Source organism: Malania oleifera, chromosome 1 (assembly GCF_029873635.1).
Source record: "Malania oleifera isolate guangnan ecotype guangnan chromosome 1, ASM2987363v1, whole genome shotgun sequence".
NCBI lineage: Eukaryota > Viridiplantae > Streptophyta > Magnoliopsida > Santalales > Ximeniaceae > Malania > Malania oleifera.
Window position 1 is genome coordinate 89,644,493 of NC_080417.1, and position 18,890 is coordinate 89,663,382.

Consider the following 18,890-nt stretch of genomic DNA (forward strand, 5'->3'; position numbering starts at 1 on the left):
CTAGGTGCGCTGACCTATTTTTACAAACTCAACAAAGAAATAAAACTGGGAAATCAGGTTTCAGCACTCAAGATAATAAGGTAGTTTTTTTGGCATTTTCCTGATAAAATGTGAAATGAAATAAAAGGAATAATAGCATTTTAATGGGATAATTAATCAAATAACAAAGAAATTAGGTCACTAAAAGGTATAATTGGGTCATGTCAGCTTCAGTTGAGGGTGAGATTTGGGCTTGGAAAGGGTTTGATCCAGCAAGATCAAAAGGAGGGCTCTTTCCCCTATCCCCCTTGCTATTTTTTGGGCAGTTTGGAAAGAAAGGAATAGAAGGGTCTTCAAGTGGAAGGTTTCTTCTTTGCCCTGTCTTGGATAACTAGATATCCATGATCTCTAGTTGGCATTATAGGATGCCTGGGAGGGACTTCTCTGTTATTCTAGATTTCCTTGATGTACTTCTATGACCAGTGTACTGTTTTTGTCATTTTTTATTCTTGCTGTACTTGATTGGCATCCCCTTGTTCCCTGCCTTTTCTAATAATATTTCTTTTCTGATTAAAAAAAAAAAACTAAATCACTAAAATGAACCATTAACATTTTTTTAAACAAAGTTACCAGACATACAGTTAAATAATATGATAGATACCGTCAGAAAACTGTTGAGAGATAAATGAAAGGTCTTAGTCTCCTAGTAATACAGTGTTTATAGATGTACACAAATACACACAAATAATAGTACAGCAAGCTCTAAGTCCCCATTTTGGGGGCTGTGGATGGGGACTTGGAGCGTAATACACATATCTTTTCAGGGCAGAAGAAGTCGCATTTGCTGGTTCAGAAAAAGATTACTTATTTGGCTTCTCTTCCTCATGTGGGGCACGGAATTTTAAGGGGGTGAGCTTACTGATATTCAAAGCAATTGGTGTTATGTGTTGGATCATTAGTTTGCGCTTGTTGTTCTGGCCTTCTTACTTTTCTCATTTTTTCTTTGTTTTTGTCTGGATTTTTCCAGAATTTGTCAAGGAGATGTCTTATTCTCCTGGTTGTACATTATCTATTTATGATATTCTTCTTTTGAATCGAAAAGAAATAGTACAGCCAGCTCCCTGAAAATTAATATTCCACAAATTACTAGTTCTAATATTTTGAAATTTCTCAAAAACCAATCTCGCTTCCTCATTATCTAAGACTCCTAAATATTTTTACTAATTAATTAAATCAAACGAAATCAGCATACAATAACACATTAAACATCTGCATAAATAATTATATGATTAGATACAGGCACTCTAGATATATGTAGATTTTCATCAAAGTACATATTAATACATCCACTACAACTCATGAAAATTCCAAAATACAAACTTTTTGTAGCTCAGTATCATCCTATTCTATTTTTCCCTCCATGTTAATAAAAATATAGGTACCAGTACACAGCATTTTATTAATGAAATTCTTTCTATATCTGTGAAGATAAATGCATAAAATTATTGTACTTATATGGTTTTTCTTTGTTCTTCACCATCCATTTCAGTTTTCTTTTGATGGACTGAAAGTGGATTTCTCAAATTTGATTCAGATTAAGCACTCGTCTAAAACATATCTTGCAACTCAAACAGCGACATTTTGGAAAACAAAAGTATGCTCATTAAAACAAGTATTTTATACCACAAATATATGCCAACCACCAATATTATTTATGAAGCTTGGACTTGGCATGATGGCTATGGTTCCCCATCCAACAAACTGGCACACTTAAGTACAGGGAACCAACTTCTCCAATAACAGAGTTTAGGCTCCCTGCATTGATTCCCCATATATATATGCAGGAGCACTGTACACTAGGCCTACCTGTTTTTCATCACTGACATTTATCAGAGAATCACCAGCACTTTTTAACCCTAAATTGACCCAGCACTTGGACTGTACTCGGTTCTTTATGGTTTGATTTTACTTAAAACCAATAACCGAACCAATATAATTGGTTTCCAAAACCTTACGAACAAAACCAAATCAATAACCGTTAGTTACAAAAATTATAAACAGTAAGTTTATTGAGATGGGTCGGTTACATTTTTGTTTTTTGAATTTTTTGAACTATAGTAAAATAAATTGAGCTTTAATTAAACCCTTGGAATTCTGGGTTCATGGGCTAAATATAACTAAGCCCTCACAAGCCCAATAGCCAAAGCTTGTTCAAGGCCCAGGTCTGCTGAAAAGGGCTTCTGTCAGAGCTAATTATAAATGGGGGAAGGAGGGGTGTTGCCTTCCTTGTCCGATGTGGGGCAAGTGATTCTGTGTTTGGCAGTAGGCAATAGGCTACAATTTATAAAAGGGGCGAGCATTATGGGGGAGGCATCCCCTTGTCCCACATCGAAAGATGTTAAGTTTGGGGAGCCTCCACACTTCCATAAAAAGCAAAATCTCCCCGCTCCCTCCCTTATTGACATGCAATTTTATAATAAGATTATTGTTATTATAGTTGAATTAAAATTAAAATCAAAAATTGCTAAAAAAATGTGGAGATTAACAAATATTTATGAATATTTTTGGCTTTTCAATTTTCCAGTTTGGTTTTTATTAAAAACCAAAACCAACAAAAAACTGTTTTTTACAAAAAAAAAAAAAATCTAAAACCAAAAAAACGAAACCAAAAAACCGAATCAAAATAGAAAATGGATCGGTCTCGGGCTGTCTTCAGTTTTTCGATATTTTTGTACACCCCTACCCAACATAAAAAAGGTAAAATGAGTTGTGGAATGAGATGGGCATTGTTCCAAAGCCAGATAACCAGAAAATATGAAGGAAATCAAGGATTACAAAGGAGTCACTCCCAACCAGCCCAGTTTGCCAACAAGAGATTATACCAATCCAACGGTCCATGACAGCCTGAATGGGAGAATCAATTCCTTCTAAGGCTTTTTTGTTCCTTTCCCTCCACACTGCCCAAAAAATAGCAAGGGGAATGAGGGGAAGAGACTTTCTTCCTTCCTTGTTTGATCTGATCCTTTCCAGGCCCCCAGTTTGCCCTCCATTGTAGCTGCAGTGACCCATTTCTGCTCGACCATGGAAATTGCAAAGTTACATATTTTTATGGTCCAAGAGCAACATAAAAGGATGTGATCAACCGTTTCCACCTGCTACATGCATAAAGACCATCTATTAACAAGGCGTAAGCCCTTCTTATGAAGATTGACCATGGTAAAGATCCTTTCAAAAGTTGCTTCCCATGTGAAAATGCAACCTTTGTAAGGAGATCCATTTTCCAAATTAGTTTCCATGGGAAGTTGGTGGTGCACTCAGCCAGAGAACCAAGGTGTTTATGGAATGATCTGACAGTGAAATTTCCATCCTTGCTCGAAACCCATTTAGGCTCATTGGAAGAGGCCTGACACGATCTTGTAGAGACCAATAAAAATCTACAAGAGTATAAAGCTCCCAATCAAAAGCATTCCAATTCATGGGAATATTCCAAATTCTCTCCTTGTTAGTGAACTCTAGGTGTTGGGTAATGTAGGCATCCTTGCCGCAAGCTAGCATAAGGATGCAAGGGAAAAAGGTGTTGAGCTAGGATTTGCCACACCAAATATCATGGCAGAAGAACACATCCTCTTCATTCCCCACATGAAAGTAAACTAGAGAGAAGAATTTCTCCCATCCTCTCTTGATGCATCTCCAAATACCAGTACCATGAATTTCTTTCGATTCTTTAGAGGTCCAACCATTATGATGGAGACCATACTTGGTAGAATTACATCCCCCCCAAAAGTAATTTTTCTTTGTCCAAAACCATTTCCCAAAAGGACCTTGTTAAAGATGAGAAGGGATCTGAGGCCAAGATTGCCCCTTTGCAAAGGTTGTTTAACCACATCCCATTTAACAAGATGGTATTTAAAACATCCCCTGTGTTCCCCAAAAGGAATCTTCTTTGAAAACCTTCCAATCTCTTGAGCTACCCCACTTGGGATAAGGAAAAGAGAAATGTAATAAACCAGGATATTGAATAGAGTACTTTTAATGAGCATGAGTCTACTGCCTTTTGACAAAAAGTTCCTTTTTCCAAACCAACAAGTTTCTTTTCAAACCTACCAACAATGGGGTCCAACACCCTTATTCTTGAACTTGGCTCCTAAAGAGAGACCGAGGCAGCTAATAGGAAAGGCTCCAAGCTTGCAGCCTAAAAGACCAACAAGCAAAGGTCCATGATTGCAAGTCCCCATCAGAAAGATTTCACTTTTTCTCATATTCACTCTTAAGCTTGATGCTACTTCAAAACCGAGGAGAATGCATCTAAGATTAAGAATTTGCTCAAGCTCATCTCTAGAAAGGAGGGGGGAGATTCCCATAGAGTTTTTCTTCCTTCTAACACTAACGGCTTGTTGGTTCGACAAAATAGTTATTCCTTGGAATAAAGTGGAATATAGTTTAAATTTTGGGAATTAAGAGAATAGTTATTCCTTGTATAATCCTAATTATTTCATTCAACACTTAATAAGGAAGGAATAGACATCCCATGATGAAAATTGGTAATAGTTATTCTTTTTCTATTCCTTATTATGGACTCAAAAAATGTTTCACATTGTTATGTACTTTATAGTAACAACATAATTTCTTATATAACTTTTGTAACTAACCTACTAAAACTAATCTATTCCTAGGATAGGCATTCCGCAAATCAAACATAACCTAAGTCCCTTAAGCAAACCACCTTCATTGGCATTAGTTATAAGACTCAAAACTTCTATCACCTTGATAAACAAAAAAGGAGAGGGATCACCTTGTCTCAAACCATGAGACGATCTGAAGAGATCAATGGGACATCCATTTATCAGTATTGAGAATGATGCGTAGAGATACACTAACGAATATAGCTACGCCAGGATTACCCAAAACCCATTTTCCTGAGAATATACAGCCAAAAAAAAAAAAATCCAATTTACAAGGTCAAATGCCTTCTCCATATGCAAGCTCCTCTCTTCCCACCCTTAATGTAGGCATCCACAACTTTATTGGCAATCAGAGCAACATCCATGATTTTCCTACTTGCAAGCACTACATTAGCCACCCTAGCATCCCAAATAATCAAAATACCTCCAAAAGTCCCTCTAGAAGATAAAAAGTCCACTCATAGCTCTGCTAGGACAAATTTCCCAAATAAAACCCCAATTACGACACTCGAACTTACTTTCTTGTAATGCCTAACAACCACATCCCTAAACAATCACATTTTCTTAAAATCACCCAACCCTCTAACATTCCACCTCATTAACCTCATATTTTAACAACCTCGCCCCTCCTGCCAAACCCTCTATCCCCCACCCCTCCAATAATTAATTGAGGATTCTAAGTTTTTCAAATCTCTCTCAACTCTTTTCTTCTTCCTCTCACAAGTTTTAGGGGAGACACCCAGTTTTAAGCTCCCTAGCTAAAGGGCTCATCAATTCAAACCCTAAGTCATCCAAAAGGGCTTGTGGATCTCAATTATTTTGGCTCTGTGTGTGTGTGGAAGCCAAACCTTCTTCCCTCACTGCCACAGGCTTCACAGCAGTCTTGTGGCAGCAATTTTGTCTCTCTGTCATAGGGTTCCACCACTCAAGCTTCAAGCACAGCTCAGTTTGCAATTTACTTACAATTTTTTTTTGAAATTTCTGAATATTTTCATACGAAAATGGTCAACTAATTTGGGTTTCCACTTTTGGTGAATTGGATTTTGACCCCCATTGGTCCAAGGCACTATTGACCTTCAAATTGGTTCAATCAATCCGCATCATGGTTCCCACAAGGGTTCCAGAAACCCATGTAACTATTGTACCAATTCTTTAAGTTCCACCTGCAATTTTACTTGGTCGTACGTTTCTGAAAATCAGTGTAGATAGTGTTGTGCTTGAACACAGCTCAGCCACCCTCTAGTCCTCTACTGATTGATCTTGTAGAGCCCCACAACCTTCAGAATCTGGCTTACCTCCTCGCAAAGCTCCTACAACACCTTCAGGCAATGCCTCCATCCCAGATGTTTTCTCTTAACTTTGAGCTGGAGCAGGAGCAGACTCATCTGCGAGAGCATGCACTCTTTGAACACAGCTCAGCCACCCTCTAGTCCTCTACTGATTGATCTTGTAGAGCCCCACAACCTTCAGAATCTGGCTTACCTCCTCGCAAAGCTCCTACAACACCTTCAGGCAATGCCTCCATCCCAGATGTTTTCTCTTAACTTTGAGCTGGAGCAGGAGCAGACTCATCTGCGAGAGCATGCACTCTTTGAGTAAGCCCAAGTGAAACAAGCCCCCCTTGATTATATTGGAACCCTTTTAAGAAATTTCATGGGAAGACTGTGTCATCACCGTAGCCTCTTGGGCCTTCTGTTCTAAGATAGGCTTAACTTTCCGCAATTGAAAATAAAACCCTTTCAACCCTTGGGCCAAGTATTCTGAACCCAGGGAATAGGCAAAGCACAATCCAAAACATCCATCTACAGCCAACAAGGAGACACTGCAACTCTTCCTGGAGTATTTGGAATCATTTGCTCAGTGTTCTGAAGAGCATTGGGCTTGCCCACACCCTTTACAGTTTAAGGGTTTTGGAGGGAGATAAAATCTCTTTAACCCCCATTTGGAAGCACTTAAAAAAAAGTGCTTAAAAAACCTATCACTTAAACTAAACACTTCTACAAAAAAAAATAAAAGTGGCAGTTGGCTTGTACTACAACAAATACTTATTGAAAAAAATACTTTTCCAAAATCACTTTTTGGAGAACTATTTAAGTGAATTTTGAGAAGCAATCTAAGATAACTTTTTGGTCACTTATAAGTGGCACTGTTCATAGGCAAGGTCAATTTTGTAAATATAAGAAAATTTAGTGGCTGTTTTATAATTTTAAAAATACATTAGAAGATAAGCATAATACTATGTTATTATTATAATATATTAATTATTAATGAAACATGATTCAATTATGGAATGAAGATTAATTTGAAATAATATTAAAAATTAAAAATACTAATTCAATTAATAATATTATTTTAATATAAATTAATATGATAATCATGTGTTATAAATATAAATTAAGAACAAGATTATTGTTAATCAAAAAATAATTATATTATTTTTAATCAATAAAAATATTTAAATATTAATTAGAAATGGAAGTTAACATAATTATTAATCATATAGTTAATTAAAAATTAACCATTTATTATTTTACTTTGCATTATAGCCTATTAATTATTAATAAAATATAATTGAATTCTGGAATGAATTAAAATAACCATCTATAAATTTAAATTAACATTAAATAAATTAAAATTTTTAATTTAGTTAATAATACTATTTTTAACATAACCTAATGTGCAATCATGTGCTATAAATATACATTAATAATAGGATTATTGTTAATTAATAAATAAGAATATTATATTATTTTAGTTAATAGAAAATATTCATATTTTAAATTGAAAATTAATATTAGTATCATTTAAATTTAGTTATAAAAATATTATTATATTTATTTAAAATATACTTAAAAACAACTATATATTATTTTACCATGTATTATGGTATATTAGTTATTATAATTCTTTATTAATTTAAATTAACATTAAAAAAATTAAAATTTTGAATTTAATTAATAATATTATTTCTATCATAATTTAATATGATAGTAGTATGTTATAAATAAACATTAATAATAAGATTATTGTTACTTAAAATAATAATCTTATATTATTTTTTTAATAGAAAATATTTAAATTTTAATCATAATAAATAAAATAATTATTAATGAAATTTTTTTATTTAAAAACATTATATCTGTAATCAAAAATATGTTTAAAAATAATCATATGGTACCCTAGAATAAAAGTAAGTATCCTAATACCACTTATTTTAAACCCAACCAAACACCACTTATAACTTTCAGCACTTTTCCAGTTCAGCACTTATTATCAGCACTGATTAAATTCAGCACTTTTTTTTACTGAAAAGCACTTCTGCATAAGTGGTTCCAAACGAATCCTTAGAGGTGTGTAGTTTTTGCAATTATTTTCTGTATTTGCTAGGTGTTTAAGCTAGAAACTATAAGGACCTTGATGGCTTGGTTTTACTGTATAATGGTCTTTCTTGCATCACTTTTGGTGCTTCACAAACAGGTCTTCAAAGGCCTCTCTCTAGCGTGTCTGCAGAGAGTTTGGGAGGGCTTTGTTGCATTAACCTTGTCAAGTTGTTCAGCTTTCCTATTTCTTTTATAACCCTATTTGTTTGGAGGAAAGCCTTTGTCATCCTTCTTGTATCGATTTTATATGAACCAATTTTCCATCAAAACAAACCGATATTACAAACCAATGAAAGCATTCATTCATGCCATGACTATCAGATACATATTTATGAGTTCATGATAATGAAAGCTGAGCTACCTTACCATATTAGCTTTGAGCAAAGCAGTATAGATAGATTCAAGTTCAGATCTGCGAGCGTCGAACTCCTCAATCTTCTTCCATTTCTTTTTCAAAGAATCTTCAGCTTCTCTCCTCTCTGCACACAATTTATTCAAGCGTTGTACTTCAGACATCAAGGCATTTAAGCTTGCCTTCAGTCCAGCAGCTTCTCTTTCCTTCGTCCAAACCTCTAACTGCACAAAATGACAAGTATAGAATGCTGAAGATAGGTAGTGATCTTTTAGCACGAGAGAAGCTAAGTGAAAATAAAGATTTTTACCTCAAAATAAAGGTGTACTTCAAAAGAAAGGGAACAAAAGGACAACTAACACAAAAACAACTAGCTAGCAATGGCGGAGTTAGCAGCATAGAGTATTGTATAATGGTGTCCTGTCCGTAACAAGAAAACTTTTACGTGACTACGTCCTTTAAGTCTTCAAAAGTAGATAAAAACTAGTTCTCCCTAATTTCAGCTATTACCACATTCCCGTTAATCAGTTTGGGAACACAAACCCTAGTTCACATTATCCCACATGACAGAATAAGGCATGAATACTGCAATTGCAACACTCTGTCAAGATAAGAGCTTCTGATAAAAATCATAAGATATAAGCAGTCATGTTTTTAGCTACAACTATATATTCTTTGCAACTCAATTCAACTTAAAGCTACAGCAATGTCATACTTATCATACCATTGCCATTTCAATTCCACAAATGGCTACATTACGTCATTGATTTATCATATTGAAATTTAAAACAAACTCAACGTGTGCAACATTTGTTTCTCAACAATTTACCATCTCTTTGTAATTCTATCTTCAACTTGTCATATTTTACAAAAAAATAATGATTACAAAATAAAATAAAGTGAATGGCAGTACTTCCTCTAAAAATATGCAACTTGCATAAATTCCAAGGTAGTTTTGAAAAACACTCCTAGTGTTTAAAGAAAAATGTGTCATTTAAACAGTCCAACATTCAGAAGATGCACATTGTGCCACTCAACATGAGAGATCAAGTAGAGAAGTTACAAGGCATTTTCTTAGATATTAAAGGAACATGTTATAGCATTCCCCTTAAACCAAAGCTGATAGAGTTAAACCTAAATCTTCAAGAATATTCAACATTTTCCATATCTAGATTCCTCTATCCAAATGTATGTGATATGCAATTCCTTAAATTACCACCTCAAATGTTCCTAAATATGTCCTAAATGGACAGCAAAAGCATTCAACAGAAGATATCCCTTTTACCCTGAGCTAGTAGTTTATAAGAAGTGCATTCCAATCTCACTGTATGTGAAAATATATTGAGAATAAAACCAAAAGAAAATTTGTTTACACCTATAAGGAAAGTTTTCTATTTTCATTTTAATATGGTAAAGAAATAGGTGGCAACAATGCCTTCGTCTACATTTCTGGTTCCAGTTTCCATTGTTTCAGATGAAATATGACTGACAACAATCAGATGAAATATAATTTTCACTGGTCACAATAATTTAAAATTTTAATGCTCAAAATTCTCTTTTGCGGATAAGATCATTGGGTGCACAATTTTTTAATAAAGAAAAATAAAATTAAAATATCCCTGAATTTTCTAAAATTTAGAAAAAATAAGAAAAATCATCAAAGAAAACATGTTCACCATGTTTGAACCTTTATATGCAATATGATTGCTCTTGGAGTACTAAAGAGCGAGTTTAGAACAATAATAATTAAGCTGAAAAAATATTGTTTAGTACTTGATGAAAATTTCTATGGTGATTGAAGAATGATATAATCAATTAATATTCGATCTTGCAAGATTACCACTTTACCTAAAAGCTTAAGCTATTAGGTTGTGGACCAACAATGTATATCAAGCTTTGACACTCCCCCGCATGTGCAGCCCAACAGCAGATGGAGAGAAACAAATACACAATAAATAACACCCATGATAGGGAACACAACAATTTTTTTAAACATCACAGAACAAACACGGGCAACAAGACTAAGGACTTCATGGTAACCAACTCTAATACCTTGTTAGCCACTTTACCCAAAAGCTTAATCTATTAGGTTGTAGGCCAACAATGCATATCAAGCTTTAACAAATCTTAAGGGAAAAAAAAATAAACATGCATTCAGTCAGGCTTTTAAGTTGTTTTGCCTTTGGAATATAACCAAACAGGTCGCCCGTTTTCTGTTTTGATTTCTAGCATTTGGTTCTCAGTTTTCAGTTTTCGTTTTCATAATTCTTTTTATATTGATACCAAACACCCCCTTAGCAACCACCCCCTCCCCAAAAAGAAATAAATAAACAAGCAACTAAACAACATCAATGGTACAATCATATCAAACTATCCCCAACTCAAGGAAAAAAGTAACCATAACCTGATCAGAAGAGGGTACTCATGCAAGTATCAATAATAAAGACTATGGTTGGCTCATGGAATAGCCATTCCTAACAATAAGATGGAATAAATAAGAAATTTGAAAATAGAGGCAATAGTTATTCCTAGCCTATTCCTTATTATTCCATCTAGCATGGAAGAGGAAATGAATAGACATTCCCATGGTGACATTTGGGACTACTTGGATATTCTTTGTTATGGATTCATAAAAAATATATAGATTGTCATTGCCTTTATGGTAATAACATGTTTCTTTATGCAAACTATCATATTCTTCTATTATAACTACTGTATTCCTACGAATATGTATTCCACAAACCAAACATAATCCAAGGTCAATCATGTTTAAAAAAAAAAAATTCACCATGGCCATGGCATCCCTACAAATACCTACAAATCCTATGTCACAAAACCAGCAATACCTCAAATTGCCTAAGACTTCCAACACTTTGAGATGCCCCTCCAATACCAAGCATATTTGAAGGTATTACATCCCCACTACCTTGCAGTCGTCTCACAAGCTTTTGACAAAGTTTCCTCGCTTCTGCAGCCTTGTTGAGTGCATCTTCAGTGGCCACAAATTGCTGAACATGTGCTTTCTGTAAGCAAGAAGATTGTAACAGCAATTAATTGTAGAGGGTGAAAAATGCACAAATTCAAAACAAGTATAGTTTCATATGCAAAAATAGAAAAAGTTGCCACTACCAGATCATTAGCAATGAGATATAATAAGAAAGGTCGGAAGCTACGCATAATAATAGTAACAAAAAAAAACAATACAAAGAAGGATATGTAGACTATTTAAGACATTACAGAATCTTGAGCAATACTGGTTTTTTTTGTCTGCGGGAAGTGGGTTAAGTCCTAAAGAAGAGGAAAAAAAAAATTATAAAAAAAAATTTGAAAGAAAAAGAAAAAAGGAGAAAAGGCAATCAATTACACTGAAAATTTGAGAAACTAATCCCACTAAAACAAGAAGAAGAAAACACAGAGCAAGGAAAACAATCCTGTACCAAAACAAATGAAGATGCATTTCGAAGAAGGCTCATCTCTCATTAGGAGGTAGAATTACGCTTATTAGTGCTTCCCTAGCCAATATTTCCATTTATTACCTATCCCTTTTTAAATTAACTCCCAGGGTGGCTAGGAATTTGGAAAAGATTATGAGGGATTTTTTTATGGTCTGGTAGTGGGAAGAGTAAAAGGGATGACCTGGGCAATTGTGCTGCTGTTAGGAAGCCTAAGTCTGAAGGGGGCTGCCTAGGTCTTGGCAATGTGGTTTCTAAAAACATTTCTTTAATCAGGAAATTGTTCTGAATGTTTCCTTTAGAACCTAATTCCTTATGGCATAAATTAATAAAAAGAGTAATTAGTAAACGTGGCTTGCACAAGAATGGGTGGGATTTAAAAGGATGTGGCAATGTTACTCAAGCAAATCCTTGGAAGTTTGTTTCACAGGTAGGTTGTCTTTTCTTTCCTTTTACCTGTTCCCAAGTGGGGATTTGGGACAAAATTTGCTTCTGGGAGGATACTTGGGTTGGTGAGTCTTCGTTGGTGTTGTTGGTGCTGCACTTGTTTAGACTTTCCTCTTTTCAGCTTTTTATTTCAGTAAGGGGGCCTCTTTTTCTTGGGATTTCTATTTTTTTAGGAGTCTCAATGAGAGAGAGGTTGATGAGTTAACTCGTTTGCTGAGTATGTTGGATTCTATCTTGCCAAATTTGCAGGACACAAAGCTTTGGATAGGGGATATATTGAGGTCCTTCTCTTCAAAGTCCTTTCTCAATTCTTACTAAATCCACAAATCATAGCCCTTTCTTGTTAAATAAAGTTGTCTGGAAAGCAAAGGTCAATTTTAAAGCATGGACCTTCATTTGGAATCTCATAGTCGACAAGATTAATACGAATGACGTGTTATAGATCAGGAGACCCTACAAAGCTCTTTTGTCCAGATATTTGTATGCTGTGCAGTGGTTCAAATGAGAGTTCTAGCCATCTATTTCTTCATTGTAAGGTGGTGAGATACATATGGAATATATGTTTTCGTTTTTTTGGAGAAAAGTGGGTGGCTTCTGAATCTATCTTTGATTTTTTAATGGTAAAGTTGAGGCTTTGGAAAGAATAAAAGAAGAAGGAATGTTTGGGTCAGCACAGTTTTTCTCTACTCTGGTAGAAAGTCATTTTTTACACCTCTTTTTGTGCACATTCTTTTTGGGATTTTCAAGGGTTTATCACTGTCTAATATCCAAAGAGATTGGAAGGCAGCTTTGTAATTGCACTTCTTTGTTAGCTTTCAGTTTTTTCCTAGAGGATTTCTTAACCTCCATTCTTTGTAATTATTCTTTTCATCAATTTTTGCTATCAAAAAAAAAAAAAGAAGGTGCATAGATTGACCACTAAAAACAAAATCATTCCTCTCCAAGGGAATATCCCAAAACATTGCATAGACCACACACTATCTCTACTAGCATCCTTACACATTCCAAACCCTCAAAAGAAAATCAACAGTGAGACCCCCAATGAATGACAAACTCAAGACTCACCAAACAAACTGAGTAACTTATTCCATAAAGTCCAAGCTGCTGGACAATGCAAGAATAAATGAGAATAAGGCTTGTCACTACTATAACACACCACTCACAAAACGGGACATGAAAGCCTCATATGGACTCCTCTTCTGCAGCAAATTGTTCTCGTTACTACAATAAATGAAAATTAACAAAATGAAGTAAAAGTTTAAAGTTCAAACAAAAACACTGGTAGCATAAAGATAAATTCACAGAAAAGAAACGTCTATTAAAAATTACTGTTTGAAAGAGAAGAAAACCTGTCTCTCAAGAAGCTGATTTTGTGTTCCTCGAGAAGGTAAATCAATTCCAGCTTTTCCATTACCATAAAGTTGATGTTGCAATTGTGAGCTGGCATCAGGGGATGAAACATCCATTACTCTGTTGTTCTCATACTTATACCTTATCAGGAAAGTAAAAAATTTGTTAGCTGAAAAAGGGCACACTCACATGACAACAGAAACAGTGAAACTGTACCCCAAAAAATAAGAATATGCACTTTTATGAAAATGAATCCTTAATAAATTCAAACAAATTGCAAAAATGGAACATAACAAGAATGGCATTTAAACCGACATGGTGTACACATAAAAATGCTTTTGGAAGAAAACGATGATTAAATCTGGTTTCATGTAAAGTCTAATTAAATCTTCTCTCTCGTGTTTGCACAAACACATAATTGGATAATGGTGGGCACAAGATGACTAATGGATCATGGCCAAGTTCCTCATATAGGTAGAGAACTGAGTACTGAAGTACTCCTTAGCACTATCACTACAAAGTATCAAGACTGGCATATCAAACTGAGTCCTTACTTGAGAACAGAAGGAATAAAAGATATTAAACCTCCATTTGCACTTTCTACTTTGAAACCGTCATCTGACGTCCATCATCCGCATGCACATCTCTCAAAAACTCATCAGTATTCAAAACATCCCTTCCCCTATTCGCAACCCACCTATACTGCTTTGGTGCCTAAGTCTAGATCTATTAAGGTAAAGGACTTCAGACCAATTAGTCAAGTCTCTAGTGTTTAATAAATTATCACCATAGTATTAGCTAATAGGCTAAATGTGATGCTTTATAAGACCATCTAGTTATTTAGTTCTTAAAGTGCTGGCAAAGTTAATTGGAGTTTTTTGGATAAAATCTTTGTGAGAAAGGGATTTGGTGAGCAATGTAGCCGGTGGATAAGGGATTGTTTGTCTAATGTGTGGTTCTCTGTAATTGTGAATCGTGAACCTAAGTCTTGGTTTAGTGCCCCGAGAAGTATTGGACGAGGAAACCCACTTTCCCCCTTCTTGTTTGTACTAGTAGCTAATGTTTGAGTGGGATGGTGGATAAGGCAGTGGATCAAGGGTTGGTAGTGGGGAGACTAGGAAAGGTTGTTTCTCATCTTCAGTTTGCTAACAACACCATTTTCTATTTAGATGATCACAACCCTTCTTTCAAGAGAATTTTGGGTACTCTCCGTGTTTTTGAGAGGGTGTCTAGTCTTTAAATTAACATAGGGAAGAGTGGTTATTAATGTGCCTGTTGAGCACGCTAATGAGGGGTCCTCTGACGTGGGGTGTGGTTCATTGGATTGGCTTTTCACTTATTTAGGGAATTCCTTTGGAAGGAAATCCTTGATATGAGATTTTTGGGTTTCGGTAGTAGGAAGGGTGGGGGAAGCGTTTAGATGGATGAAAGGGGGATCTTTTCTCTTTTGGGGGTAGAATCATTCCTATTCAGTCTTGTCTATTTAATATCCCGTTGTATTGCTTTTCTATTTTTAAAATTCCAATGCGGATTGCCAAAAGATAAGAGAATTATAAAAGATCTCTTATGGTCTGGAGTATCCTCTATTCAGTCTTGTCTATTTAGTATCCCGTTGTATTGCTTTTCTATTTTTAAAATTCCAATGCGGATTGCAAGAAGATAAGAGAATTATAAAAGATCTCTTATGGTTTGGAGTCTGGGCTAGGTCTTGGAAAGTTGGTGTTTAAAAACACCAGTCTCTCAGCTAAATGGCAAAGGAATTTTCCCTTGGAAGATTCTTCCCTTTGGCATAGAGTTATTTAGAAGCAAGTTTAGGTTGAGTGAGAACGATTGGGATACTAGTGCTAGTTTAAGCAATTCTTTGGAGAGTCTGTGGAGATCGATCTCTCATATTTATCCCTTAATCACTCCTCACACTAAATTTGAGGTGGAGAGGGGTTCTCAGATTCATTTTTGGGAAAACTCATAATTGGAGAATGGTTTCTTGTCCACATCTTTTCCTCGTCTCTTCTAAATGAGCTCAAGGTAGAATAGTGTTATTTCTTTCTTTTCTAGTGATTTGATTAATCATTTGGCTTCCTCGAATTTCCATTCAAGGGATCTCTTAATGATAGAGAGCCAGTTGAGTTATCTTCTCTATTGACTTTATTGAATAGTTGTCATCTTTCTCTGAGTAGAGATGTTTGTTCTTGGTCTTTGGATCATTCAGGGTAAACCAAGCAAAGCGGATCGGGTCGGATAATTTGTGGCAAATAAGGTGGATTATTGGGTGAGGAAATTACAATCCATATTCGGCTCAATTAAGTGTCAGATTTATGGCAGTTAGGATCGGATAATCCGTGGTGAATGGTGGAGAATCTATGGTAGATGGCGAATAACCTGTCATTCCCATTATTAAGTATAATTTTTTTTTACCATCCAATAAACAATTTATTCTATAATTTTTTTTACCATCCAATAAACAATTTATTCATAACATAATAACTGAATTTATTTTTAAAATTATAATTTGGTAAATTGTTTTTACCATCCAATAAACAATTTATTCATAACATAATAACTGAATTTATTTTTAAAATTATAATTTGGTAAATTGTTAAACATTTAATAACCAATTACAAAAGAAGAAACCTATATTACCTAGTAACTATGACAAACTGTTAAGTGTTTAATAACCAATCACAAGATTATAAATTTTTTTAATTTTTCAAATCATGAATTTAGGACTTTTGTTTTCATAATGAGAATTGAGCATTTGGGCTTGAGTTTGAGCGGGGGTGTGGGGTAGACCAAAGGCACAAACAGTAATGCAAGAGTTGGGAGTGTGGAACCAGGTCTTGGCAAACTCATTTAATGTGTGGATTGGTTATGAGTCAATTTAATCAGATCGGATTCCGTTTGGATTAATAGATTTTTATTCGTTTTGCCACGTCTAATTCAGGGGTTTATTCTTGTAAATTATTAAGTTCTTGAACTAAATTGGTTGTCCTTAATAAAATCAATACTAATAACTTGTTGTAGATTAGGAGACCTTTGAAGGCTCATTCTCTGGATGTTTGTTGGCTCTGCTACAAGAATTCTAAGACAGCATCTCATCTTTGTTTTGCATTGTGATTTTCTTGGAGGATCTGAAACAAGTTATTTGGTGTTTTGGGAGAAAGTTGGGCTTGTACTGTATTGGCAGAGGAACTGTTGGCTACATTCTTTGTGGGTTTTGGAAGAAGGATAGGGCTGTGTTATGAAATTGTGGAATCTTTGCAGTGTAGAAGATGTTATGCTTGGAGCATAATGCACAGATCTTTTCAGGGAAGAAGTTGAATTGGCTGCTGGTTTGGGAAAAGATTCAGAATATAGCCTTTTTGTGGTGCATTCAGTTTGGGTATTTTAAGGAGTCAGCTTTCCAAAAAGTTCAGCAAGATTGGAGGAATCTGTTGGCTTGATTTTTCCTTTTGTTTCTTTGTTGTTTTTTCAGTTTGGTTTGCTCCAGAATTTTTTCAAGAGATGTCCTATTCTCCCTTTTGTAAATTGTTCTCCTATTAATGAAATCTCTTCTTTTGCTATCAAAAAATATAAATTTTGACAGAGATATCAAATAGCCCCTAAGATTACTATCTACATCTTCATCTTCATCCTCAGAATACTCAAGTGCACTCACAATATAATTATCACCAATGGAGGTCTCACCAAACTTAATCCTGATTTTCAGACCTTCAATGATATCTACTATGGCAACATGACTCTTCATAGGGCAATGGCAATAAGAGTGTCCTTTTTCCCCACAATTACAGAGTGTTCAACTCCTTTGGAATCAGGCAACTTGGTAGAGGCAGGAGGTAGGTCATGTGGAATGAACATTTTCTCGCAAGTATACTTCCAATATTTACTCGCTTTCTCAGCATTCCTAGCAAAAGTAGTAGTCTAATCAACAAAATGAAAGTTGTAGAATTGCAACTCAATACATAATCTGTAATGAAGTATCCTCATGTGTCGAATGATGCGCTGCTATTCACCTCCATCAATGAAGATCAACCAACTAATTTGTGAAAGTCAACCAAGTGCACATCAACATCCTTACAATTTTGGGCCAAGGCATACCACCTCAAGTCCATCTCTCACTTATAATTGATTGGAAAAACTTTTTCTTACCTTACATGGCATATAAGATTCAAATTTGTAACTGGAGCTTGCATCCAAGGTCAGTATCTGTGAACAAGACTATGCAACAGCACAAGAAAGGCCTTTGAGACAAATAACAACCATGCAGACTCTTTCTTCCAATCAGACACTGCGATAGGTGAAGATATTTTCGATTTTCCAATCAAATGATAGCTTTGGTTCCCCCTCTCTGGTGAACTTAGTCAAAGCGATCCTAATTCCATAGTCCAACCTGCTAGAAGCTTGTTCCATAGAAGGTAAAGAATTATGAGCATGAACAACATTCAAAGTGCTATCACGGTCGACAACACCCTTTTGTTTTCAATCTGGATTAACAAAGGACAAGAGAGTATAATTTGTGGACTCAAGAGCATCAAACTTTGATCAAAACAATCAAATATAGTGACAATTTAATTTTGAAAAGAAAACTTCAGAATTGAGAGAAGCTACATGAGAGGTCAATTCATGGATTTTCTAGTCAATTTTTGTTCTCTCTAGCTGGTTTGAGCCAGTCCAGTCAGGTCCTAATTGAGCTGATAGCTCTGAAACTTTCCCTTCATGTGGGAAAGTTTCTTCTTTAAGAGAGAGTGGCAGCTTATGCAGCTGTACCCTCCCTTTAAAAGTTGAGTGACGAATAACAAGGAGAGAGACCAACGATCCAGCGTTATGATGGTTGCAATGGAATGATGACAGTCAATCAACATATCTCCAAAAGAACCTCAGCTCAATGATAAGCATTGCCAGAAGCATTGCCAGTGACCAAGAATGATGACAGAAAGCTCTAACTGCCAAGGAGGGTTTCAATTGGCACAGGCTCAAATCAACTAGTGGCAACGACAACTAGTGAGAGGGTCGCTGAACCAATGACAAAGGCTTATTTATTTGTGCAAGGTTGGGGCATCCCTATCTTATTCTTCAAATTGAAAGGCTTAACAAGTGGGTGGGTAGGTAGCATTCTCTCCTTTGCAGATCTAGTCGCTATCATAGAGAAGGGCTTCTGATAGCAATGGTGAAGATGAACAATGGCAAAGAAGCTGCTGTGGAGATCAGTTAATGGCTATGAAGGCTCTAACAACAGTGAGACGAGCTCAGG

General features: G+C 35.3%; 1 protein-coding gene across 1 annotated transcript in view; it reads right to left on the reverse strand.

Annotated features, from left to right (window-relative positions):
* LOC131164049 (AUGMIN subunit 5) overlaps positions 1–18,890 on the reverse strand; it is a 35,717-nt gene that overhangs the window by 13,458 nt on the left and 3,369 nt on the right. The window contains exons 3-5 of the mRNA XM_058120980.1: positions 13,642–13,783; positions 11,240–11,416; positions 8,408–8,617 (exon numbers count right to left, since the gene is read on the reverse strand). Of these exons, the coding sequence (XP_057976963.1) occupies positions 8,408–8,617; positions 11,240–11,416; positions 13,642–13,783 (529 nt within the window). The remainder of the gene's footprint in view (positions 1–8,407; positions 8,618–11,239; positions 11,417–13,641; positions 13,784–18,890) is intronic.